Source organism: Cinclus cinclus, chromosome 31, assembly GCF_963662255.1.
Source record: "Cinclus cinclus chromosome 31, bCinCin1.1, whole genome shotgun sequence".
NCBI classification, from domain to species: Eukaryota; Metazoa; Chordata; class Aves; order Passeriformes; family Cinclidae; genus Cinclus; species Cinclus cinclus.
Window position 1 is genome coordinate 748,577 of NC_085076.1, and position 26,825 is coordinate 775,401.

The 26,825-nt window shown below is 64.2% G+C and overlaps 2 protein-coding genes across 2 annotated transcripts; both read left to right on the top strand.

The window, feature by feature from the left end:
• The first annotated feature begins 1,717 nt into the window (after positions 1-1,717).
• EFNA4 (ephrin A4) lies at positions 1,718-3,304 on the top strand. Its single transcript, XM_062511425.1, is given in 5 exon segments — positions 1,718-1,804; positions 1,806-2,148; positions 2,868-2,936; positions 3,088-3,147; positions 3,216-3,304. Coding segments are annotated over 5 exon segments (648 nt in total).
• A 10,156-nt stretch (positions 3,305-13,460) lies between these two features.
• EFNA3 (ephrin A3) lies at positions 13,461-22,167 on the top strand. Its single transcript, XM_062511424.1, has 5 exons — positions 13,461-13,573; positions 20,727-21,016; positions 21,616-21,681; positions 21,832-21,909; positions 22,046-22,167. Exons 1-5 carry the CDS (start codon positions 13,461-13,463, stop codon positions 22,165-22,167), a joined length of 669 nt encoding a protein of 222 aa, XP_062367408.1.
• The last annotated feature ends 4,658 nt before the right edge of the window (positions 22,168-26,825 follow it).

The following is a 26,825-nucleotide window of genomic DNA, read 5'->3' on the forward strand; positions in this document are numbered from 1 at the left end:
GAGCAGGCGACCGTCCCTCAGTGTGCCGAGCCCCCGGGCATCCCTACCGGCACCGAGCCCCGGGTGGTACCTCCCGATAGTACCGAGCCCCGGTGGTATCGAGCCACCGGGCAGTCCTGGGCGTTGTCGAGTGGGTGAGAACCCCTGGGGTGCTGAGCTCTAAGTAGTACCGAGCCACCGGGTACCCTGGTGGTCCCGAGCCCCGGGCAGTACTGAGCTGGTGAGTGCCCCAGCTGGTACTGAGCCCCAGGTGCCTACGCTGAGCACCCCCAGTGACACTGAGCCACTGGGCATCCCTGGGTGCCACCAGGACAGCGAGCACACCTGTGTGGTGCTTAGCACCGGGCACTGCTGGTGGCAGTAAGTCCCAGGTGGCATCCAGATCACGACTCTCCCTCAGTGACACCAAGCTGTGGGTGTTCCCACACCAGTGGGCAGCCCTGGTTGCCCCCAGGCCAGTGGGCACTCCTGCTGGCACCAAACCTCTGGTGGCGCCAAGCTGGTGGGCAGTCCCGGTGCTGCCAATTTGCCGGTGGTACCTGCCTGTGCTGAGCCTGAATACCCTTGGTGACATTGAACTTTGGGCATCTTCTGGTGGCATCAAGCTGGTGGGTGGCACTCACAGGGCTGTGTGTTTCCAAGGCAGATATCCCCTCTGGTGGGGGCCATTCCAGCACACACCCTGCATTGGTGCTGCTCACTGGCCTGCCTGTGAGCTTTGCCATCACCAGCAGGCCAGGGTCTAGCTCCATCCCTCTTCCCAACTTCCTCCATTTTAGGTATTTCTCAGCTTGGGGTTTCTCAGGGAGCAGAGGGCAGGGTCAGGATCCTGGGGCCTCCCTATGGAGGTCCTGTGCCCTGGGCCCGCTGGACCGGGGCAGATGGGCACATGATGGGCAGGGCTGGGGGTACCGATGCTGCTGCCTTGCTACCATCCTGCAGATGAGAGAGGTGGGACCCCACCACCCATGGATGCCCCAGGAAGAGGGACTCTGTGTGCCCCTCTGCTGGGTCAGGTAGGGCCCCATCCCCCCAGCCCTTGGTCCTGCCCAGGCCCGTCCTAGCCAGCGTCGCCCATGGGATGCTCTGAGTCAGCAGGAGTCTGTGCTCCATCCTGCCCTCGGGGAGCCCCCAACCTGAGTGGGGCATCGGGGGTTCAAGCCCCCCCTTTGCCAGTGCTGCCATCCCGGTGATGAATATTCTGATCTCTGGCGGTACTGTGAACACCAGCTGCACCAGGGCCAGCGTGGGGGCCGAGGTCTGCCTGCCAGCCCCTTTTCCATCGCTTGTCCCAGATGCTCAGGACCAATCATGTGCACACGCATGTGCATGTACATGCGTGTGCACATGTGTGTGCACGTGTGAGCGCCTGCACAGCTGCTCCACCCTGGCCGGGCCACACTTGCTGTCGGCACAACCGTGAGCTCACGGCATCCCCAGCACTGCGCCTGTACCTGGGCTGGGCCCCATCCCCTGCCCGCTCTGCCACCGGAGCCCGCCCCGTGCCCCCTGCCCCGGCTGCCACCCCCTGCCAGCACCGTGCCGGGGCGGGAGCGTCCCGCCGCACGGACCCCCACCGGCGTGTCATGTCCGATCAGCGGCGAGGCGGGTGCCTGGGGCGAGGGGCTTTGTGCCTGGGCAGCGTGGCTCTACAACCCCCTCCGGCCGCGGTGGCCGAGCCCATTCAGCTCCAGCGGCCTGCGGCTAATCTGAGCTGATGCCTGGCTGCGTGGCGCGGGCGCTGTCCGGTCGGTGGTTTTGGGAAAAGCCCAGCTCCCTGCTCTGCTGGGGCAGAAGGCAGCAAGGGCACCACTCCCAGAGGACCCCCGGCTTCCCGGTTCGTCCTGCCCGGCAGGTTCCTGCGGGACGACTACTCCATCCAGGTGGCCATCAATGACTACCTGGACATCTACTGCCCGCACTACGAGGGGGCGGTGCCCGCCGGCCGGGCAGAGACCTTCACGCTCTTCATGGTGGACCGGGAGGGCTATCGCGGCTGCTACGAGACCCCCGGCGCCTTCAAGCGCTGGGAGTGCAACCGGCCCCGGGCGCCCTTCGGGCCCGTCCGCTTCTCCGAGAAGATCCAGCGTTTCACCCCCTTCTCACTCGGCTTCGAGTTCCAGCCGGGGGAGACTTATTACTACATCTGTGAGTCCCCTCGGGGTGCCGTGGGGGCTGCACTGGGGTCACGGCATGTTGGGGTGATGGGTGCAGTCCCTGGGGTCAGAACCATCAGGGGTCAGAACAGATGTCGGGGGTCTTGAGTGCAGCTCCCCAGGGTTGGTGTCAACAAAGTCCCCATGGAACCGAGTTTAGGGGGTGTGTGTGTGTGGGGGGGGTCAGAGTACATTTAGGATGTCACTGAGGTTAAGGGGAACACAGAGGTTCTGGATGATGGCAGGACTGGGGTGCAGGGGGCTCTGGATGTCCCAAGGGTGGGGGCACAAAGGGATAGGGATGCAGGGGGTTTCTGGATGGCCTGGGATGGAAGATTCGAGGGGATGTGGGGTGCAGAGGGGTTCTGGATTCCCCTGGAGGGCGGCACAAGTGAATGGAGGTTAAAGGGGTTTCTGGATGCCCGTGGAGGGGGACACAAAGGGTTCAGGGTGCGTGGGTGGGGTTTGGATGCCCCGTGGTGAGGGGAGTGTGAGGAGGAGGGCTGCAGGGGGTGTCTGGATGCCCCGCGGTGGGCACGAGGGGTCGGGGTGCCCCCGATTCGGGGTGCAGGGTGGGCTCTGGGTGCTCCGGGGTGGGGGCTCCGTCCTCGCGTTCCACCGGGAGGGGGCGCCCCCGGCCCGCGCTGAGCCTCCTTCGGGGGGTTCCGGGGGGGCCGCGCCGGACGGTCCCCGCTGACCCCCCCTGCCCAGCCGTGCCCAGCCCCGAGAGCGCCGGGCGATGCCTGAAGCTGCGCGTCACCGTCTGCTGCCGAGGCACCAGTGAGTCTGGCTGGGGGGGCTGTGCCCCAAAATTCGGGGGGTCCACCGCCCCCGGGCCATACCGGTCCCCACTGGGAGATACCGGAGCCTCGGGGGCGACTCCACGTAACTCAGGGGAGCCGATCCCTGACAACGGTGGGTTTTTTTTCAGCGCCAGAGCCCGTGACAGAGGTGCCGAATTCGCAGCCGCGAGGGCGCGGGGGTCCCGAGGGTGAGTACGGGGGAAGGGCTGGGAGGCGGGGCACCGGCTCACCCTGACCACTGCTTCTGCCCTGGCAGATGTGGTGCCTGCCCGGGGCACAGCGGTCCCATCACAGTCCTGCAACCCATGCCTGGCGCTTGTGCTCCTGGCCCTGCTCCGGATCTGACCCCGGCGCTGCCCGTGGTGGGGGGATGGGCTCCTCTGCCCCGACGCCGCTTCCAGACTCTTCCTCACAGCCAACTCCCCCAAGCCCGTGGGGCAGCCCCAGGCCATGACCCGCCTGCGGGACCTCCGCAAAACCGAGCTGGGGCCGGGAGCTCCAGGCTGGAAGGTGAGGGGCAGTGGGGGCTCCAGGGCAGCGGGAAAGCGTCTTCCTGCTGCCCTGAAGCATCCCTGGACGGGGCTCTCTCCTTCTCAGGGCCATTGCTTGCCACCGGCATCGGCGCACATCAGGATTGCCACAAGTCAGCATCACCGTGTGCTGGGATTGCCACGCCCTGGCACTGTCCCACCGGCCACCTGCCCCGGTGATGGGGTCCCCTCAGCGAACGCCTGCTCTGCCCCATGGCTATCACCTCATCTCGTGCCTTTCCCCATGGACCCCCGGCCCTGGGGCCCAGGGACCCCCAACACCGGAGTGGGGCAGCAGCTCCGATGGCGGCATCTGCCACTGCCGTGTCCTCCTCCAGCGAGGACACACTGATCTGTCTTCTGGGAAGACGCCTTCCTCCGTGCCCTCGGTTTGGTTTTAATCCCTGGTAGTGACTGAGCAATACAGTATTTGCAAGATCTCTGTGCCCTGGGTGTGCGGCCCCCCATGTTCCCCCTGCCCGTGCCCCCCATCCCTGCAACGGTGCACCTCCTCCAGGGGGGGGTCCCTGCCCCTTGCTCCCTGCATAGCCTTCATGGCCAAGGGTTTAATTGCAGCAGTTTGATATTGAGTCGTCAGCTCCTGTCACCAGGGAGCTTTAATTACATAGCTTTAATTACACCTGGTGATGGGATGAGCACTGGGACAGGGGGTGAGGGGGCAGTGGGCTTGTGGGTCACTCAAAGCCCCCAGCCAGGCACCTTGGTCCCTCTTGCCACCTTTGGGTGTGGTTGGGGTGCCCACAGAGCTGCCACTCTCTGTCCATCTCTCCATCTGCTACGCACCCCATAAGATGCACCCCTGAAGTGGGGGGCCGTGGGGGGCCTGCAGGGTTTGTCCCTTCCCGAGTGGGGCACCCAGGCTGCTGTGGGGGCCGATCCCATGGCACAAACAGCTCCATGCCAGAGTCATGGTTCTGGCACAGTCACATGCCCCAGGCTTGTCAACTGGCAGGAGAGCTCCCTGATGCTCTTGGTTCCCCATTCCATGAGTGCAGCCCCTTATTTGTCCTCCTGGGGGGCTCAAGAGGCGCCCAACTCCCCCTGGGGGTGCCCGCAGCAGGGCCCCCCAGCCCCTCGCCACGCAGGCGTTGCCGGCCGCCTGCTGCAGTGGTGCCGGGCACGTCAGACAGGTTTTATGGCTTCTGGGAGAAAGAAGCTGCTTGGCAAGAGGCTGAGCTAAAGCATCGACCGTGCCGCTCCCCTCCCCCCACTCTGCTTCCTGCCCTTCCCCCACTGCACCCTGCACCCCATGCTGCACCCCAGCCCTGCAGGGAGGGGTACCCCATCCCCACGGGGCACACAGAGGCTGCCTAGTGCAGGGGGGGCATGTCCTGTGGGACCCTCCCCTCAGAAGGGGGTGAGAACATCTGGGGGACATCGTACCCATCGTACCCGTGTAGGATGCTGGGTGGGGCATCCGCCAAAGTACCCACCTGGGGGATGCTGGGGGGCAATGATGCCTTTAGGACAAGTGTATAGGGATGTCAGGGGTGATGGTGACTTGTGGGACTCCTATTCAGGGATGATCAGGGGATGATGTGGGTCCCCCATGTAGGATTCCAGGGGACAACCATGCCCTGTGGGACCCCCGTGGGGGGATGCTGAGAGGCTGTGCTTTTTAGGGCCTCCATTCAGGGATTAAGGGGTGCTGTGCCTTGTGGGATCCCCATGTGGAGATGCTGGGTGGGGGCATCCCCCAAAGGACCCCCGTACAAAGATGCTGGGGGACAACTGTGACCTGCAGGACCCCTGTGCAGGGATGCTGGTGGGCTGTGCCTTGTGGGAACCCATGCTGGGATTCCAGGGGGCCTGCCCATTGCACGACCCCTTCCCCAGACCCTCAGGGATTCCAGACGAGGCCAAGGAGTCCCTGTGGGACCCCTGGGGTGGGTGCTAGGTCTGGGCACAGCAGGGCCCTGTCCTTGAGCTGGTGTTGTTTGGTATGCGGGAGCTGCCACCAGCTTCAAATCCCATCGACTTCCAATGAGCAATGCCATCAATAACGGCTAATTGATGGCGCGGCCGCTCCAAATCAGATTCCCCGTCCCCTGAATCCAATTGATGGCTCCGCACCCCGCAGCCGCCGCGGCAGAAATTGAATCTATTCAAGGAATGGGCTCCATTAGCCCATCCCTTCTGTCTCGCCAACCCCCTGCCTCTGGGCCACCCCTACCCCCCCAGTGCCACCCACACCAGCCAGGATGTTGGGGTGCCATGGGAAGGAATGTGGGGTGAGGATGTCAGGTGCCCCAGATGGGTGGGAGTGAAACCTTCAGAAACTGAGAAGGAAAAATTTTTCACCTGGAATAGCAAGTGGTGGGAAATGGTAATAGGCAGCACTGAGATGGAGAGCAGGATAAAGAGCCGTGTCGTGCCAGGGGCTGGGAGCCACAGCAGGCAATGTGGGGGGAGCACAGCATGGCTATGCCCACCCCATGTCCTGGCTCACTGTGAGGACAGGGACTGAACCTGCTGGGTACAGTCCCTTTAGCTCTGTGGTGTTCCCAGCAGCTTTTACCTCTGGCACCAGACCCCTCATCCGGCCACGCTGCCAGAGTCCCACCACCCCCCAACCCAACCCTGCCGTGACAGGGGCTTCAGCATGCCCCAAACACCCCTCATCACCCCAGTGTGAGGATAAGGTCAAGTACTGCAGCTCTGCCGGGTTAGCCCCAGGACACACAGGGGACATGGGGCACGGTGCCCCTCCCCGAGGGCTGAAAGGGAGGAGCACGGCCCTCGGGTACCTCTGTCTGCTTCCCATGGGCGAAGGGCAACAGCAGCAGCGCCCACCCGAGAGCTGTCGAGAGCATCCCGGAGATTGGAAATGGCTCTGTGTCACCATGGAAACGGGGCCACTGGCTCGACATGCCGAGGGGACGCGTGTGCTGAGGGGACACGCATGCTGAGTCCTGAGGAGCAGGGCACTGGGAATGCCAGACATTGGGCATGATGGACGGGACACCGGGCACTGGCCACAGGCTTCCCAGGACTCTGAGGCCAAAGCACAGAGCCTATCACCCACCTCGGACCAGCTCCCTCGTTACCGGCAGTCATGGGCACTCTGAGGGACACCACCTCTTCATGATGCCACCCCGGCATGATGCCACCGTGGCCAGGCAGCTCCACACCACCACACCAGCACTGAGCACAGGGTGCGGCGGCCAGAGCGGCTGTTCCCCGAGCAGCCGCCTGATGATGCGCATCGTCAAGGTTATAATTTAGCAAAACACTCAGCAGGGGCTTGGAGGGAGCTGGTCCGTGCCGGTTAATTAACTGGAGCTGCACGCACTGAGCCCGCTCCTGCCATAGCAATGAGGGTGCGGGCACCGGGCTGGCGTGGCACAGGCGTACAGTGGTTGTTACACCCCATCCCATCCCATCCCATCCCATCCCATCCCATCCCATCCCATCCCATCCCATCCCATCCCATCCCATCCCATCCGGGGGGACTGGGCGAGCAGCTGGCCAGTGCCAGCTGCCAGGTTGGAGCAGCAGGCACTGATGTTTGTATTCGTTCCAGGGCCTATGGTGGCAGTCAGTGTAGCAGGGAGGGTCACTGGGGTGTGAGACAGCCTTGCACTGGTGGGCATGCACATGCAGAATTGTAGGCACAAATGTTGTCCGTGCCATCACCATTCTGGGCCAGAGTGGCTGTGTGTGCCTATGTCCATCTGTCCTGTCATGCCTGTGCCCTTGCACATCCTGGAGTGAACCCCAGTGTGATGTAATCCTGCTGGACAATAATCCTGCTGTGTCAGAACAGGGATGGGCAGGAGATGCCCTTTCTGCCAGCGCTGCTTGGACCTGCTGCAGACTGAGAGCCTGCTTGGTCCTCGTGCTGGGATAGTCTCTGGATGATTAGGACTTCAATGGCTGGGTGCAAATGACACAAGTCACTGCCCTAGCACAGTGTCCCTGTCTCCAGGGAAGCCAGACAGTGGGGGCAGAGGCTGGGGTAGGTGCCCACCCAGGGCAGCACCTCCCAAGAGTGCCTGGGTGGATGCTGAGGTGTTCTGTGCCAGAGTGTCACCAGGCTCACACCATGTGCACTGCCATCCGGTGTCTCTGGGCACATGTGCATTGGGAAGATGCTGTAGGGATGGTGGAGATGGAGCTCTGGAGTGTCTTGGGCCCTGCTCCCCACATCCACCTATCTGCCCTGTGGATGTGGGGAGCAGGGCCCAAGACACTCCAGGGCTCCTTCTCCACCATCACCATTTGATCCTCAGGCTGCTAACGAGCTTCCCTGGCAAAGATCTCATTAACCATGGCAGAGCCTGGTGCTGCCTGACCACCATCTGGCTCCAGTGGGCACAGGGCTGGTGTTCCCTGCTCTGCCACAGGCAGCTCCTCTGCTCCCTGTGGTCCCATCCCAGGGACAGGGACAGGGACAGGGACAGGATGGGACAGACCCAGCTGCTGGCAGGAGGAGTGGCAGGTGTGGCCAACCTGTGGCCAGAAGCAAGTGCAGCACAGCTGGGCTGATGCTCTGAATTATTGAGAACAGGGAGCACAAAGTGGTTGTGACAGCAACAGCCTGCATGGGGGGCATGGGACCCCACCTAGCCCAGATAGACCAACTGGACACTGCCAGGCTGCAGAGACACTGCACCCACCCAGGGTCCTCTGCCAGCCCCTCGGGTGGTGGGTGCCAGCAGCACAGGGCACCCCACACCTACCAGCACCTCTGTGTGCTCTCCTGGCTATCCCAGGTGGTACCACCAGCACCTCCTGCTCCATCCCCTGTCCAGCACCCAGCTCCCAGCACTGCAGTGTCACCTGGCCAGAAGCACAGGTCTGGGGTGACTACAGCCAGTGGAGGGAACCCCCATTTTCACTATGCCCCAGCCCCTCTCATGAGCCATTTACAAGCGATGCATTATTGAAGCCCCCCCATGCCATCAGTCACGGCCGGCCTGACGGCAGGCGCTGCATCAGCCCTGATGAATATTTCAGGCCCTGAAATCTCCTGCGCCTGCACACTTAGCCCCAATCCCTCCTCATCTTATTGGCTCCTTTGTTTCCCTGCACTTCTGCCCAGCACCAAGGGCACAGCATGGCAGGGGCACTGTGTCACCCTCCCCTTCTCCCTGGGGACAGTCACCTGTGGCTGTGGCCCCTGCCTGGAATGGGATGGGGATGGGCTGTTCCTGAGGGGCAGATGAGCAATGCTGGTGGCCCATCTCCAGGGCAGAGCCAGAACATCTCCACACTGCCAAGCTCAATGCCAGTTCCTAGGATGGCTCCTGTGTTTCCTAGGACAGCTGTGCCCATCCCCAGCCCTCATTTGGGCCTGAGGGACTGTAGGTTCCCTGGCAACATCACCTGCAGGGTCAGGGCAGAACAGGGACAACCTAGAGCGCAGCATATTGTGGATCTGTCCCTGGAACCTCCAGCCTGGCACCCCCCATTCACTGCCACCTCTCCCAGTGCTCCCAGATGTTGATTGTGGCGTGATCTATGTACGGTGGGAGCAGGATATAAACACTGCTTGTCCCCCCTTCATCAGATTAATGTCACAGACACTTCACAGGGGACACCAGGGTGGCATGGCCAGGGTGAGCAAAGCATGACCCAGGGCCAGTGGAGAGCCAGATGCTGGTGCTAGTGGCCACAAACCCATATGTGTGTCCTTGTCCCTTCCCCAGGGAGCTGTGGCTTCAGTGGGGCCGTGTGCCAGACCCTACCCAAACTTCCCACCCAGCATGGCCCTCACACCCTCCAGCACATCCATGATGTGGTCATGTCAGAGCAGCAGGGGCTGGGAGCAAAGCCGGGGCTGCCACCGGCGGATGATATTGGAGTGATCTTGAGGCCAGGAGGGAGGTTTGCCATACGGGAAGAGAGAAGAGGAGCCGGCTGAGTCACCCGGAGCCGGCTGCTGACTCAGGCGCTTCCTGCCAGGTAACCTCCACTGCCGGCGTGTGGGCTGCTGGGACAAGGGATGTGGCACAGAGGACACACGGGACAGTGGCACTGCATGGCACACCAGTCCAGCTCCCAGCGTGGGCTAAAGTGGGAGTGTGGATGGCTGAGCTGCACCGTGGGGTCACCTTTTTCTACCTGGGATCACCCTCATGCCATGACACCATCGGCTCTGTGGCTGCTGGCCATGGGAACCATGAGGAGCTGGTGGCTCGCACCTCCCACCCGGCACCTCTGGGTGCCCACACACCCAGGGCGGGTGAGATTTGGCACAGCAGAACCTGCTGGAGCCAGGGTTCCGGCAAACAGGCGTCTGGCGCCCAGGGCAGGAACCCTGTGGCTTCCTCCCTCCCGCTGGGTAGCAGGAGCAGCCCCAGCGCCTGGGTGGGTGGGCGTGGAGCTGGGAACCACGCACGGCTTCATCCAGCGGCTCCACGAGGAAGCTGATTTCCTCTGACGGCCCTGGTGCGGCCGCCTGGCACTGCTGCTCCCTCACTGGTGGCAAGAGCTGTGGTGGCAATTAACCCTCCTCTGCAAGCCCACAAAATCCAGCTTCACATAAATTAACTCAGGCCACTGAGGTACTAATTAACGAATCGCTCCCATGTCCCTGTGAGCAGTAGGGCGCATGTCTGGCCCCTCTGGGTAGAGGCTGCTCTCCCTGGACCCGTGGCTCACCAGTGGCATGGCCACCCATCTTCACCTCCCCTGTGCCCACATTGCCAGCACTCCCAAGCCCAGCCCCAGGATGGCCCCCGGGATTCCTCCAAAGCTGGGTCTTCCCCTGTCTCCCTGGGAAATGGGAAGGCTCAGATCCTGTGCCCTCCCCGAGGCAATGCCAAGGCACTCGTCAAAGCACTGGCGCAGCACAGCCATCTGTGAGGCTTCATTCAAATTTAACGACTGACATGGGATATAAAAGGGAGGAGCAGGGCTGGGAGCCGGTGGGCACACGGTGTGTGCTGAGTGTGTCCCAGTCATGCCAGCCTGGCGGGACAGACCTGTGCCCAAATACCGGCATGGGGCTGTGATGGGCTGCCCCAAACGCTGCCAGGAGAAGCTGGCAGGAGCCAGGACAGTTCATCTCCACATGGCCATGCCAGCACTGCCAGCTACCTGCTCCCCGACCAGGCATCCACCCTACATGCCTTTGGCATGTTCTTGCTGTGTCTGGCTGGACACGTGCCGGCACCTGCATCCCGCAGGCGGGTCGGGAGCCCTGAGCTCAGCGCGTTGGACCCTGGTAGGTGTGGCTGGTGAATATTTCATGCCCGCGTTCACCGAGCCCTTTCTTGGTTACACTCCTGCCTCCTCCCCGCACTCTAACCATGTTTATTTATTTAATGAATTATTTATCGGCTCCCCCTCTCGCTCGGCTGGGCGCTGCCCCCCCTACTCCCCCAGCCCAGCCCAGCACCCAGCCCGGCGCGATGATTTATTGAATGCCGGCTCTGCTCTGCGGTTGCGACGTTCTGTCACAGGAAGCCGCGGTTAAATATTAACCGAGGCGGGCGGAGCGGGTCCCCTGCCCCGTCAGGCACACGCTCCAGCCCCTCGGTGCTTATGGATGGCAGGTGGGAGGCTTTCCCCACCGCTTTGACGCCAAACGCTTCTGGTCCTCAGCGTGACAGGCACAGAGTGGAGGAGATGGAGGGGCATGGAAAGAGTGGGGAACCAGGGCTGCTCTGTGCCCCAGCTCTCCTGGACGGCTCAAGGCCTCACGTCCTCTCAAGAGCGAAGCCATCTGAGTGTTTCCCCAACCCATCCCACCAAAGACACCACATCCCGTTGAGGCAAAACCCAGCCAAGCCCCCTCTCTGTGCCGATTCCAGGAGTAATTCCTGGTGGGTGCTGACACCTGCACATGAGTGCACACCGTGATGCTTCGGGGCTGTGTTCCGCCACCGAGATGCCTCCATCCCCACCAGAGCACTTTGTGCATCCCTCCATGTCGCTGCACATGGGTGTGCAGTGGTGGGGGGGACCCCCGTGGTGAGCACGGCGTTGTGCGGGTGCTGACGGCGGTGCGTGCGTTGCCATGAGCGGGGGGTTTCCATGTGGAGGTGGGTGTTGCCATGGGTTTGCCGAGCCAAGGCGTTTCCATGGTGGCAGTGCGGTGCTGTGGGTCCTCCCAGAGGTGTGCAGCACCCCGGGATGCCACCACTGCTGCTGCCACTGAGTGTCCCAGCGCCTGCACCACCTGAGTGTCCCAGCCCCTGCAACCCCCCCCCCCCCCCCCAGTACCCCCCCCCCACTCCCACCCCCAGGCAGCCAGAGCCCTTTTCCACGTGTTGTGTTTTCTTCACTTCACTTCTTCGGATGAATAATTAATAGAGGCTTTTTTGGTCCTCCGGGCCCTTCCGCTGGCCCCCTCCCCCTTCCCAGCAGCACTCCGGCAGGGGCTTGGGTACCCAGTGCCGCCAGTAAGGATGGGGATTAGGGGCTGGGGCACAGCCCTGCCATGGGCATCACAGCACTGAGTCTCCCACAGTGCTGAGTGGGCTCAGGGGCCCTGCCTATCATCATCTTTGTCCCCCTCCATGGACTGGGGCATCATCCACATGGCCAAAGGGACACTGAGAAGAAATGGGGTGGCTGTCCTCCCACACTGAGCTCCTCCCAAAACTCTGGGGAGCCAGGAAACACCCCCCCCCACCAAGACCCAGCATAGGTCACCTACACTGTGGCGTTTGCTGAGGCCTGATAGTCACCAGGCCCACTGAGGGACATGGGGACATAACATTTGGCACTGCACCACCCTGGCCACGCTCACCACACCAGCAAGATACCTCCCGGCAGGAGCAGCTCAGGCCGGCTCATCAAGCCCAGCCACGGTTTCAGAAGCCTCCTGCTTTCATTCACAAGCTCCTCAGGCTGCCAAAGCTCCAGGTGATGCACGACAGCAGCACTGCTGGGACAGAGGCTGCTGGGCCAGCAGTGGTGCTGTGCACACGCTCGGCGTGACCCCACGTGGGAGCTGGGGGCGAGCTGCGTGTACCCGGTGAGCTGCGTGTGCCCGCGCCAGTGCGAACATGCCCGTGTGTGCGCACGTGTGCCAGGGTGCCATCGCCTGGCACTCGGCTCTGCCGGGCGGTGCTGCACGCCAGCTGCTAAGGGATCTCGCTGGGGACGGGCAGTGGGAGCTGGCACTCAGCTCAATCCCCACATGGGCAGCAGGGACCAGCACCCAGGGGAGCACCCACAGCCCCCATGGCTCCCCGAGGGAACCCACACCCCACAAATCCTTGGGGTGTGGGAAGAACAAGGGCCTGGCTCTGTGGGTGGGCACTTGGCCAAGTGCTGGCTCCTGAGGGAGGTCAGGACAGGCAGCAGAGCCCGGCACTGTGACTGTGTTCCTCGGTAGCCAGGCTGTCCTGGTACGTGGGTACACACCCTCCCACCCACTCCAGTGCCTCCAGGGCAGCTAAACCTCTCCGCAAATATGTGTGACCCCCCCATGGCACAGCATAAGGATCCTTTGGGGTCCTGAGGCCCTGCTCACTCTCCCTCAGCAACACAGACACACAGGGGCTGCTGCCCCAAGGCCCAGAGCTCCCAGCCAGGGAGATGCCAATAGCAGGGGTTCCTGGCTCTGAAGTCCCCACTGTGGGTGTCCCAGGGAGATCCCAGTGGCACCGGATCCCACTGGGAGGCGCATGGGTGCACCTACGTGTGGGTCCACCCACAAGGGTCCCACTGATCCCCCAATGTCAAGAGGACCTTACACAGGTGCCCCCACCCATGGGGGTCCTGCTGAGATACCGGTGACACCTGATCCTCCTGGGACCCGACCCTGGTGTCTCCACCCGCGGGGACCCGCAGCCCGAGGCTAGTGCCGGTGCCGGTGTCGAGCCGGTGCCGGGGCGGGCGGGCCCGGAGAGGCGACGGGAGCGCGCGCGGGGGCGCGGCGGCGGCGGGAGCGCGCGGGGCGGAGCTGGGCGCCGGGGCCGCGGGGCGCGGGCGGCTCGGGCTCGGTTCTCCCTCCATTCCCCGGGATCGCGGCGGGCTCGGGCGGCGGCAGGATGGCGGCTGGGCTCCTGCCCCTGCTCCCGCTGCTGCTGCTGCTACCGGGCCGGGGGCCGCCGGGGGCCCTGGGCAACCGGCACGCCGTGCACTGGAACAGCTCCAACCCGCAGTGAGTGCGGGCGGGGGCGCCGGGACCCGCACCGGGAGGTGGGAGGGGGGGGTGTACCCGGGGCCGCGCGGGATGAGGGACGCCGCCGGGAAGGACGCGGCGGCGACACGGCGGGGATCGTGCTGAAGGATGAGCTGGGGGCGGCGGGCGACACCGGGACTGCGGGACCCCCGGTGCCGGTGTCCTCGCGGCGCCCTCGTGCGGGCAGGGCTACGGGGCCCCGGGTGCCGGCGCCCCCGGTGCCCCCAGTGCCCCCGGTGCCCCTCGCCCTGCCCGTGAAGGCGGGGTTCGCCGCGGCGGGAGGAGGGCAGCCGCCCGGCCGGTTCGTGTCCCCGTGGCCGCGCTGCCGGGCGGGGCTCGGCGGCTCCCGGTACGGGCTCGACGGGGTCGTGGACACCGGGGGAAGAGCCCCCCCCGCAACCGCTGACCCACGGGGGACAGCGGGAAGAGTCTGGCTCCCGCAGACATCCACCTCCCCGTGCGCCGGGGCGGGCAGGGGTCCCGCTCCCCCCGCCAGTCGCGCCCCCCGCATGTCTGGGTGCGGGAGCGGCAGCGGCGGCGCGGCGGAGGCGGGGGGGCCCGACAGGTGCCTGCCGCCCCCCACCGCCTTTGGCCGGCAGCGGTGGCTCCCGGAGCTGCGGGGACAGTGGGGGGTGAGAGCGGAGGGTGGGAGTGGCCAGCGGGAGCGGAGCAGTCGGGGGTCGGTGGCCTTGGACACTCAGCCCCTCCCTCACACCCTGCGCCGGGGCTGCCTGTGCCCTCGCCGGCGCACCCGCAGCTGAGAGCGGATGTGCCATGGGGGCGGTCTGGGCTGGTCCCTCCTGGGAAAGAAGGGCTGCGTGCCTGTGGTGCATCCATTGCCCCCTCCACGGGGATCTGCCCCCTCTGCCATCGCCCACCTCTCCGTCCCTCGCTAGTGCGAGTGCCCAGGGGTGTGGCGGGGACACGCATTCAGCCAGAGCAACCTCTGGTGCCCGTCGGTGCAGGGGCTCTCCTGGGCTCCCCCCATCCCACACCTCTTTGTGCAGGGTGGGAGCAGCCCCGGCAGCCCCCTTCCTTGCCATTGAGATTGTGTCGCCAGGCGGAAGCTCGGGCCCCATAAATCGTGCGTGTGTGCGACGTGCCGAGGCGCAGCACAATGGCGAGGTGCTGTGCTCGCCCTGCCACGCTCGGCATCCCCCTGCACCCCCCTACTCCAGCCGGTCCCCCTTTACCCCCAGCCTCGTCCACACACCGTGACATTGCCACGAGGTTGATGGGTGGGACCACCCCTACCCTCATCTCTCCGTGACTGAGGGTCCCTACCCCATCACCACCATGACCTGCTGCTGCCCCGGTGCCTCTCGAGGGACAGGGCGGAGGGGGGCTGGCTGTGCTCGGGCCACGGCAAGCCGGGGGTGTCGCAGCCAGATGCCCGCACCCCCTGCGCAGGCGTGTCTGGCGCGGCCGTGAGCGTCCGGCTCAGGGCATGGGCGGCGCGGTGGGGGCGGCTGCGGCAGAGCCGTGTCCCAGGGACTCTGGAGCTGATATTTATTGTTAGGCAGTGCGGCAGCTCGGACGCAATTATAGCCGCACGGCAAAGTGTCTGGATTAGATAAATTATGGGGGGAATTAGGCTCCCTGGGCCGCAGCCTGCAAATCCCAGCAACCCTGCTGCATGTGGAGCCATAAACAAGCCCAGCTTATTCCTGCCGGGCTCTCTGGGGAGGAGATGTGTGAATGGCCGTGGCCACTCCTTGGGGGCTGCACCAGGCACCCCACGAATTTATTGTGTCTCCTGCCATGCTACTCTGGTACCCCTGTTGCTGCCCTCAGCAGGACGAGGGACAACCCATGGAGCAGGGAGCAGCTCATAGAGCCCACTGTGATCCAAATAGTTCCTTGGGAAGCAGAGGGCTGGTGGCAGCTCAGCCCCTTGTCCGTGCAAGGAATGGCTGGGAGTGCCAGGAGGCCAGGAAGGGTCACCAAGTGGAGAGAGGGATTTGGGGTCTCTTGGCAAAGCCCAGGGGAGGTGTGAAGGTGGGATCCTCAGATCCTGCTCAGCCTGGTTGTTGGTCCAGCTGTGCATTCCATCTCCCTGTCTCATCACCTCTACTGGAGGCAGCCAGCAAGCCCTGAGGGTGTGGGATGACCCTTGACTCCTCCCTGCCCTCCACTCCCCAGTACTGCTGGGAATAGGCCTGGTGGCATGGGACAAATGTGCAGGACAGTCATGTCCACCCAGCACTAGTTTTTGGGGGGGCTGTGACCCTGGGGTGACCCCTGAGCAGGGTCAGGGGTTCCTGGAGTGTCCCCAGACGAGCTGGGCCCTGGCATGCTGGAGGCTATCTCCCTGCTGGGTGTCCCAGATGCCAAGATGGGGACAGCAATTTGTCCCTGTCCATGGACTCAGATGTGGCCAGCATTCCCGACACTGCTGCACCCCAAAAAGCATCCCAGAGCAGGTTGGGGTGTACCACACTGTGCCTCTGACCCCGCTGTGGGGCCTGAGGATACTTGTATTGAGGACACTGGGTCCCATGGAGGGGGCAGAGTGAGGGGTGCTGTGAGACTGAGACACACAGGGTGCTGGTGCCTGGCTGTGGTGTGGGGGTCAGAGCCCACCTGTGTGCAGGGAGGGTCTGGCACTTTGTGCAGGCACCCAGCTCATGCAGCTCCTCCCAGCACTGGCACTGCTACCGTGCTCACCTCTTCAAGGTGGCTTTTATCTGGCTGAGGCTGTGTCACAGGCAGCCAGGGCTGGAGTGGGCCCTGGAGAGGGTTGGAGTGAGCTCTGGAGAGGGCTGGAGTGAGCTCTGGAAAGCCCCAGTGCAGAGCAGGCTCACTGGGGAGCATCTCACACCGGAGAGGAGCAACATCCCTGCAGAGCAGGTCTGGAGGGGCCCAGGCTCCTCTGCAGCAGCCAGACCCCAACACCACGGCTGTGCCTGGCCAGATGCCCCCATCCCATCCACTGGCACCTGCAGGTCTGAGGACGGAGTCACCCAGAGCAGGAGAGACCTGCAGGTTTGGAGGCATCCAGCAGGAGGTGCTGCAAGGTGCACGGCAGTTGTGCCCAAGCAGGGGCAGTTCCGTTCCCACTTGTGGAGCTGAATGTAGGGACAGTGTCGATGACACCACCTTTGGCATCCCTAGGCTGGCTGGGGGCTCAGCCAGCCCCCACCCCGTGGCTCTGCCCTCCAGACTGGTCCCAGGGCACCCAGAAACCCCAGCCACCCATCCATCCACACCGCAGCTCTGGCAGGAGCGGGTGCCCATGGGCAGAGCGTGCCGTGCCCTGTGAGTCATGGTGCTGGGCGGCACCGAGCCCCGGCAGTGAGGATGGCATTCCCATGGGAGAAGAGACCACGGTGTCGGGTGCAACAGGGCCGGGGCCACCTGCTCCTGCCTGGGCTGGTAATTGAGTCACCGGTTGCAGATTGATGGTTTAATTAAAACCCAATTAGAAATCTCATTGATCTTGTTAGCAACACGGGAAGGTGCCGGCTTTAGCTGGGATTACAGGGATTGTATGGCCGTCGATAGTGACGGGGATGTTGGGGGCACCTGTAGGGTGGTGCTGGAGTCCTGGGGTGCTCGGGGAGGGCTGTACCTGTCGCGCCGGTGCTGCCCGGTGGCACCCCGGTCCCTCCACGTGGGGACCAACCCCCGCCTCCCCCAAGCCCCAATTCCCCACGCAGGGAGGTGGCCCCGGGGACACCGTGTGCCGGCGATGCCGTTAGCGCCCGCGCCTTGCGGCTGCGCCAGGCGAAGCCGGGGGGGCTGTGCTGTGGCTCGGTGCCACCCGCGTGCGTGGGCTGCGTCGCAGGCGCTGTCTGCCGAGCCAGCGCGCGTGTGCGTGGCCGTCTGGGCACCGTGACTGTGCAGCGCTGGCTGCGTGGGGAGGGCTGGCACGGGGTGGGGGGGGGGGGGGCGCGCTGAGCCCCCCATCTCCTCTGTGACGGGTGCGGGAGGACGGTCGGTCTGGCTGGCTGTCTGTCCCTCAGTCCGTTGGGGTGGATCGGCCACGGTGGTTGATGCGCCTTTGCCTCTCGCTGTGGTGCGGGGTGACGGGAAGGGGACTCGTAAATCAATGGCACTTTTTTGTTCCCTGGGTGATGGATGAGCCCCGGATGCGCCAAAAGGACGAAGCTGCTGAAGCCAAACAAAGAGGCTGGCTGTGCTGGGGGCTGTCCAGTGCTAGGGGGCACCGTGCTGTCACCACATCGAGGACACCCTGCATTGCCCTGCTCTCATCACTGGCATCACCACTGTGGGGTGCTGAGCCCAGCTCTGGCCCTGCCGCCCTCCAGGCCTCTTCAGCATCATGGGAATGAGTCTCTGTAGTGTGGGGGTCCGGACAGGGGTCTGGTCCCTGCCGTGCCACTGCTGCCGGGGCGTGCTGCAGTGCACCAGGCGCTCCCCAGCAATGTGGGAGCCAGCGTGCGGCACGCAGCCGGATTTATGGCAGCAGATGGGAGCGGAGCGGCCGCCCAGCTCACCGGTGGCTGCGGCAAGCCAGGTAACCTGGGTCCCACCAGGGTCCCTCCGGTGTAGGGCCGGTGGGCAATGAGCCCAAGGCCAATGCTGCCAGGGGACATCCATCTGCCCAGCATGACAGGCTGCTGGAAGGTACCACTGCCTCACCAAGCCCTGCTCTACAAACGCAGTCGTGCAGAAGTGATGCTGCCCGTTCTCCTCACGCACTTAACCCTTCGGGCACTGCCAGAGCCCATCATCCCCACCGGCCATGCCATAGCTGCTGGAGTCTGGGATATCCCTGCCCAGGTTGCTGGTGCTTCCCGATTTCTGTGGAGTTGGCAGGGACCAGACAGCCCATGCCTGCTCTGGGGTCGGTGCTGGTGAGAAAGGAGTCAGAGTCTCTCTTCTCAGTGTCTGTTCCTGCCCTCCCACCCCAAACCAAGGCCCAAGGGCTCCCTGGATGGTGCTGTCAGCAGATCTTGGAGCACTTGGATCATTGCACTAACGGGGCTGCCAGATTTGGGGTATCTAGCTGCATGAGGTGCTTCTCTGCAGTGACTGTGCAGGAGCCAAATGTGGCAGGAACACAGTGTTATGGCCAAAGCCGCTACCAGGATTGCCTGGATGTGCCTCGGGCTGTGGTGGCCCTGTAGCTCTCCCCCTGTGGGAGTCATTCCCCAGCCCCTCCCTGGTGGGCTCCCGGCATGCCATGGCAGCTGGCAATGCCTGTGGGATTCACTACCATGGGGCCCTTGCCACATCACCTGGGGCTCCTGTACCCTGCCATGGGTGCTGGTATCCTCCAGCCCAGGGGAGACTTTGGTGCCTCGTTAGTGAGGCTGTTTATCAGCAGCCACACTTCTTAATGAGCCGTAGCTTAACGAGCCCCAGCGTGGGGTCCCAGGGGACTGTGCCTTGGTGCTGGGTGCCACAAGGGAATGGGGGGTTACTGCTCCCCAGCACCCCATGACAGTGTGTCACTTGTGAGGCTTCCTCTAGTCCCTCTGTCCCATGGCACAGCCACAGCATGGCAACGGGGAGCCCCGGCTGCCGGTGCGTGCCCCGGTGGGGCAGCTGGTATTGGGGTACGCTGGCGTCCCAGCTCTGCGTCCCGTGTGGAGTTAATTGCAATTTTCTCCTTGGGGCCATTTCTTTAATAACAAGCCTTTTTCTTCCCCCCCCTCCCCCCCTTTCCCACCACATCAAAGGGGGAAGATGAAAGGTCCCGGCGCCCGCTCAGCAAGGGTGGCTGCCTCAGCACCTTCCCGGCGGAGCAGTTGCCGGCGGGTGCCGGGATGGGCTGCGGAATAGCGGCTGCGCAGCGAGGGAGGGGCCGCGTGGGGCTGCGCTCCCCGTCCCACGGGTGATGAGTTCTGCCGTCAGCCTCCCCTGTTGCCCCCCGGTGCCGGAGGCGGCGCTTCTTGGGTCCCCCCTTTGCCTCCCGACACCGCGTCCCGCTACGGTTCTGTCTCCGACGCTCGGCTCCGGGTGCCGCGGGCTCTGGCGGAGTGCCGGGGCTCCTCAAACAGCGCCGGGGGTGATGGTGCAGGGTGGGGCGTCTGCACGCGCAGCCCTGCCCGCTGCCTGCCCAGCCCTGCCGGGGAGACCCAGGGAGCCGCTCGGCTCCAGGAGGGATGGCAGGGCCCCCCCCTCCAAGGCCAAGGGGACCCGGAGTGATGCTCTGGAGGTTCACGGTCTGGGGTTTGCCCTGAGAGGTGGCAAAAGGGCCGTGATCCAGAGCGATGCGCCGTGAGCTGGAGCTCCACGGGGAAGCTCGGCCACGTGTGCCGGGAGGCTGCGGTCCATGTCCTGCGGGACGCGGGCCAGGGACCCCCGAGGCAGCGCTGAAGCGGGCATCGGAGCGTGGTCCGGTCAGGGTCCGGTGCCGCCACGGCGGCTCGGTGCCGAGCCAGCGCCGGGTGGTAATTAATTGGCAGGAGCAGCGGGTCAGCGCGGCGGCGAGGATTACCGCGGCCGGGATTTCCGTCGGGCGCGGATTAGGAGCCAGCGGAGCCTCTCCTGAGTGGATCTGAGGGGATTGCTGCTCCTAATCAATGTAAATGAGGCTCCCCCAGGGCCACCCTTTACGGCATTAACGAACTAACGGGATTAGCCAGAGCAGGGTGAGAAATCCTGGCTCCGAGCTGCGGCGCGTGCCGGGGCCGTGGTGGGCGGCAGCGGTGGGTCGGTTCCAGGCTGCTGGAAATGGGGAATGCCAGGGAATGCCGGGGTCCACCTCACACCCACGGACTGTGTCCCGTGGAGACCCTGGTGCCTGCGGGACCCTGACGCCTTGCTGGGTCTGTCTGTCTGTCGTCTCCTCTTTGAAGCAGTCGGCGCGTTCCCGGCAGACCCAGAAGCACCGTCTCGTATGCCTGTGCTCTTGCCCATCCCACCTGTGCATGTGGCTTGACACCCGTCCCCAGCAGAGCCTGTCCCCCACCCCCCGGTCCACCCGTGCCCTCCAGGATGGAGATTCTGCTCCACGGGTACACGAGGCTCAGGTTTTGCAGGGGTCCCACTGTGTCGGGGGCTCCAGACAGAGGTTGAACAGGGGTAACACTATTCCCAGAGTTCCAACCTTCACTGCAACCTGCCCCTCGTCCAGCCTCTGAGTCTCCTTGGAGGACGGGAACAGTTTGGGAAGGTGCAGGGCGTGCCCCTGACCTCCCGTCCCTTCTTTCCCTTTCAGCCTGCGGCGGGAGGGTTACACGGTGCAGGTGAATGTCAACGATTACCTGGACATCTACTGCCCACACTACAACGCCTCGGTGCCCGAGCACCGGCTGGAGCAGTACGTGCTGTACATGGTGAATGCGGAGGGGTACCGCACCTGCAACACCAGCCAGGGCTTCAAGCGCTGGGAGTGCAACCGGCCCCATGCACCCCACAGCCCCATCAAGTTCTCGGAGAAGTTCCAGCGCTACAGCGCCTTCTCACTGGGCTACGAGTTCCGCGCGGGGCAGGAGTACTACTACATATGTACGTGGGGTGACGGGGTGGGAGCCCCGCACAGCCCCCAAGCCCCAGATGGGTCCCCTCAGGTCCCATCCCAGTTGGGCCCCTCTGCGACCCCAGGGAGGACCCCCTTTACTGATTCCCCAAAATTAGGCAGCTGTTTCCCCCCTAAGAGTAGGCACCTGGAGCTCTGGGAGGGGTTGAAGAAATAAGGGGGTGGGGGGAGGTTACATGATGCGGGGAACAGATAGGGATGTGGGGAAAGATGGAAAGAAGGTTGGGGGTGTGGATGGGGGTGCCAATGCATGATGGGGTGCTGGGGAATGATGGTGTAGGATGCTGATGCAGGATCAGGGTTCAGGGGGCTGCTGCTGCAGGATTGCAATGTTGGTGCCAGATACCAACATTATCTGTTGGGTAGGGATGCTGGGGCTGAGGGTTCAGGGCTGGGGTGCTGGTACAGGGCATTGGTGCAGGATTTGGGGTGCTGCTGCATTCCCCTAGCCCAGAGCGCACCCCTGGGCAGGACCAGAGCCCCCTCTGCCCAGACCCACCAAGCCTCGGTGTGCCTGAGGTTGGGATCACTGCCATGGAGCCCCTCTCAGCACTTTCTTGCCTTGCAGCCACGCCGACACACAACCACCGCCGGGCCTGCCTGAAGATGAAGGTGTTTGTCTGCTGCGCTTCCAGTAAGTACCCCGTGCCCATCCCGGGGGCTGTGGGCGAGCGGGGGCGGCGAGGCTGGCCGGTGGGTCCCCCATCCCTCCTGGGGGTGGGAGGGGGGCTGCGGTGCAGGGCATCCAGGAAGCATGACCCCCGTACCCTCTCTCCCTCCACAGCGTTGCACTCCGGGGAGAAGCTGGCGCCCACCCTGCCCCAGTTCACCCTGCGGCCTGAGGTGAAGATCGAGGACCTGGGTGAGTCAGGCACAGCCCCCGGCCCCGCAGCGCCGTGTCCCCGCCCCCCGCCGCCGCCCCTGGGGCAGCCCCAGCTACGGGGTGGGGGTTCCGGGCCGCCCCGCTGCCCTCCTCACCCTCTCGCTCCTCCCCGCAGAAAACTTCAACCCGGAGATGCCGAAGCTGGAGAAGAGCATCAGCGGCACCAGCCCCAAGCGGGAACACTTGCCCCTGGCCGTGGCTGCCGCGCTCTTCCTCATGACGCTGCTGGCCTCGTAGCTCCCGGCGCCCGCGGGGGCCCGGCCAGCGCCGCTCTGCCGAATGCGGCCCCCCGACCTGCTGCCCCTCGTGAGAGCCAGCGGGGAACCGCCCCGAGACCACCTCCCCCTGCCCGGAGAGCCGCTTGCAGAGCTGCCCCGCGGGGCAGGGATGGCACGCACCGATCCGGCTGGACTCGCCTTCCATCCCGCCAGAGGATGATACGGTCACGTCCGCAGGGATTGCGGCTGGGCACGCTGCACCTCCCGCCGACACCATCCCGGGGCGCGGGGTCCTGCCCTCAGCCCCCCCGGTGCCCCGTGGCTGGGGGGCAGCGCCAAGCGGGAGAGCCCGACGAGAGCAGGGACCCCCATGGCCGGGCAGTCTGTACATACCCATATAGATCTATACATACTGTACAGAGAGCGACTACAGAGATATATCTATACATAGGCAGCGGCGCCGGCCCCGGGCTGGCTTGTACATAGTCGAACGTGTTGGATTTTCCTCGTCTTCCGTGAAGACCCGACCTATGCAAACGCACAGACACTTTTTGGGGGAAAACAAAACAAAAGAAAAAAAAAAACATTCTCGATCTTTTTTTCAAGTGCTTTGGCTGGTGATTTTCATATTCTGCTCTTAGTCTATAAAAAAAATAATAAAAGGATAAAAAAAGGGATCCCTGTCATGGTGGCGTGCAGCACTTCAGCCTTTGGAAAGGCTCTGGCCCTCCCAGAGGGGGCTCCCACCAGGACAGGTGTTCAGGAGAGGGCTGACCACTGTGCCACCCATCTTGCCAGGCACAATAGCTCCAGCCACGGGCGCTGTACCGCTGGCAGGAGGATGCAGGGTGCTCCCCACCGCTGGCTCTGCCCCCCATGGAGCCCCCAGCGCCGACAGGGAGCATCTGGCAGGGGGAATGCAGCGTGGACAGCAGGAGCGCTTGAAGGTAAGGGCAGCGCGAGGGCCCCTTGGCACGCAGCCCTGGGGGTGCTGGGGTGGTGTTTGGGAGCAGCAGGGGCAGGAAAGCCTTCCTTGCCATCCTCACCGGCTGCACAGTGAGCAGACATGGGGTGCTGGCAACTCCATGGGAACTCCAGCATCACCCCCCCCGGCGCGTCTGGCTCTGCCGGGCATGCCGGCTCCTGCCTGTTTTGGGGGCATCTGGCGCACGCTGGCGGCTCCTGCGGGATGGGGGACGCCGTCATCTCCGCCTCCAGTGCCTCCAGCCAAGGGGATGTCAGGACTGGGTTGTGGCTGGGGATGGGGTCGCATCTAAAGGGGGGTGTTGCTGGGGCACCCCGACCCATCCAGCCCCCACAGACACAGGGGAGTAGCTGTGCGCTCCTGACCCTGCACTCTGCCGGGCTGGGGGGGCCCAGCGCGCCCAGGGAGGGGGCAGCCACTCTCCCCACAGGGCAGCAAGGGATGAGGGGCTGCCGCCCCACTCGCGGTGTGGATTCCTGGGGAAGGGGTTCCTCACAGCCCCAGAGAGTAGGGCAGCCGCTCTCCCCCACCCAGCAGGCGCTGCTGGGCGGTGGCTGGGTGTCCCGCCGGCCCGGGCTTGTCCGGGTGCGGGAAGAGCTGACAAACCTGTCAGACGGGTCCTAGGAACCCTCCCAGCAGGCGCCGGGTTCGTTCCCCACGTCCCCCCCGCTCTCCGACAGGCCTGGCCCGACATGGGGCTGAGGTCCCTGCCATGGACCCGGGGTCTTGAGGTGCCACTGGTGACACTCTGCTGGCCCAGGGCAGGTTGGGCATGGTATGGCTGGGGCAGCACCACTGCCACAGCCAAGGGCCATATCCGGCCAGGCGCTGATTGCCATGGGCTGGCCACAGCACCTGTCCCAGTGCGGTACCATTCTGGGGGCACGTGGAATAGTGAGCCTGACACAGCTTATGTGGCCAGTGCCCTGTGGGGTGCAAGAGCTGGAGTCATTGCCCTGGCACAGAATGCTCTGCCTGCAGGATCCCTCATGCCATTTGCCTCGACCCTGGCACGGCTTCTTTTGCATGCATGGCACCACCGATGGCTCTGTGGGCACTGGCCACCTGGTTCAGGTCTGCTTCAGGTCTGTGCCTAGGGCTGAGCACAGCGGGACAGCCTAGACCTGCCAGGAGGCTTCTGGGGTACTCATAGAGGGGATTCCCAAGCCCAGCTGCCCCAAGTCAAGTTAGGGGCCCTTGTTAGGATGCCAGTGCTGAGGTTTGAGTGCCCCTTGGGTACTTTGGGGTTTCACAGCCTCGGCAGCAGATCCAGGCGGGGAATGTGTGCCAGGAGCAGCCATGTGGCGTGAGGCTCTGCCTCACCTCAGGGCAGCTCCCCTGCCCAGTCAGGGCTCTCTGGCCAAAGGCATGAAGATCTGGCACAGCTGGACAGCCGTGGGGCTGTGGCTCTGCCCCCACCAGGCTGGCATCAGGCCATGCCTACCTGCCAGGCTGCACGCAGTTGGTACTGCACGTCACCGCGGCCTTCGCTCCCGGCCACAAACTGGACGGCTCGTCTTCCTCCCCCAGCCTTACACAGGTGACATCAGCTCAGCCAGGGGCCAGGGCACTCCTGGGTGTCCCCAGCCGACAAACCATAAACACTATCATGAGTTTGGTGGCCTCTGGCCAGCCCCACCTGCCCCACGCGGAGCAGCAACGATGTTTACAGCACAAGACTGCTTTACCTTTGTCCTGCCCCCATGGGCACCAATCCCAGCCCATTGTCACCTTCCCCCAGGTGCCATGGCCATGATCGTGTGCACCATGTGCACACCACCACTGGCACCCCCGGTACCGCTGCAGGTGGGCAACCACCCTACCCAAGGTTCTGTTCTCCCTGTGCCCCACCATTGTGTCCCAAGGGAGGTAGTGGGGCACCTCTAGCCCCAGTTTGTCCCCCAGCAGGGGACATGAGCTTGTCTTTCCACGCCTGGTCCTCCACCAGTGCTCTGGGCCAAGCATGGTGGTGACACTGGGTCTCGATGCGTCCATGTGGCCTCACTCCCAGCCCCTATCCTGTGTCCTGTTGGCCCTTCTCCAGGGCTTGGGCCATGGCAGATGGGACAGGGGAGCCCCTTGCCCAATGGAGTTGGGTACCGCATCCCAGTGCTTCAGGATGGATCCAGCATGGTGCCACAGGAGGTTCATTATGCCTTTGGCAGGCCCAGCACAAGGCTCAAGCACCAGGGGCTGCCCAGCCCTCCCCCCATCACTGTTCCCTGCCTTGGTTCCCCGGGCACAGTCTGTTCCTGATGTGGAGGGGGCACTACCGGGGTGATGCAAGGACCATGGGATTGGCTCCCACCACCCTCTTGCTGCACCCATCCCCATGGCCTGCACATGCCATGCTCCAGCTCTGGGATCCCAGGGTGTTCCCAGGAGGTGCTCTCCTGTACAAGCCACGGCAGCACCAGCATCCCAGAGGCCTCGCACTGTCATTATGGATGATGTCAGGCCTGGCCACAACCAGGGAACATGACAGCAAAGCAGCTGATCCCCCTCCCTGGGAGCGAGGGTGTGGGGAGAGAGGCTGGGATGTGCGGGATGTGGGTGGGATGTGGGGCACTCAGCCCCACGGCCTGGGCCCATAGGATGCCTTGGCTGTAGGAGCCACAGCCGCTCTCAGGTTGCGGTGCAGACGCCTGCCGGAGCCCCCACTGCGTGCCAGGGGAGTGCTCCGTGCCCGCTGCGGCACAGGGCATGCAACATTACCCACAATCAATGGATCATTATGGAATAAACAAGAGGAAAGTTGTTTTGCAAATGCGGCTGAGTTATCGCTTCACAACACGCGGCGAAGCGTCGCGCGCCGTCCAGGACACGGATGGATCCATGTCAGAGCAAATGGGAGCCGACAGCGAGGCACCACGCTCCCGTCAGGCAGTGGCAGCATGCCCACTGTGCCCACCCCGGCTCTGCACCCACAGCCCCCCGTCCTGTACCTCCAGACCCCCGTCCTGCACCCGCAGCCCCCTGTCCTGTACCTCCAGCCCCCCATCATCTACCTCCAGCCCCCCGTCCTGCACCCACAGCCCCCTGTCCTGCACCCACAGCCCCCCAGTGTACACCCACAGCTCTCCCTCCTGCACCCACAACCCCCCATCCTTCACCCTCATTCAGACATCCTAAGTGAGGAGGGTTCACTCTTCCCTGGGCCTCTGAGGTGACTGTGGGGATCAGCCCGGGCAGCACTCCAGTGAGGGTCACCCCACTTAGGGCCATGGGCAGTGGGTGATATCCCCCACGCTGTGCCAGTGTGTGAGTGGAGTCCCTACCTGCTGTGGGTCACTTGTGGGGTGGGTCCCCTACTCTGTGCCAGTCCCGTGGAGGGGGATGCCGAGGGGGATGCCAAGTGTGTGTGTGTGTGTGTGTGTGTGTGTGTGTGTGTTGAGGTGGGGTAGACCTGGAACTCGGGGTGAGGGTGTGGTGGTGTGTGTGGGTTGGGGGGGGGTGTGTTCGTCGCTGTGAGCTGTGTCCCCTTGCCCGGTGCCGGTCTCGGTAAGGGGGCGGGGGTTTGCGACCCCCAGCCCGGTCTCGGTGTATGTAGGGGGGTGTGTTTGTGTCCCGGCTAGTGCCGGTCTCGGTGTGGGGGTGGTTTGCGTTCCCCTGATCGATACCGGCGGGGGGTGTGTGGTGTGTGTGCCGTCCCCCCCTCACCTCGTCCCGTGTGTTGTTGTTGTGTGAACGCG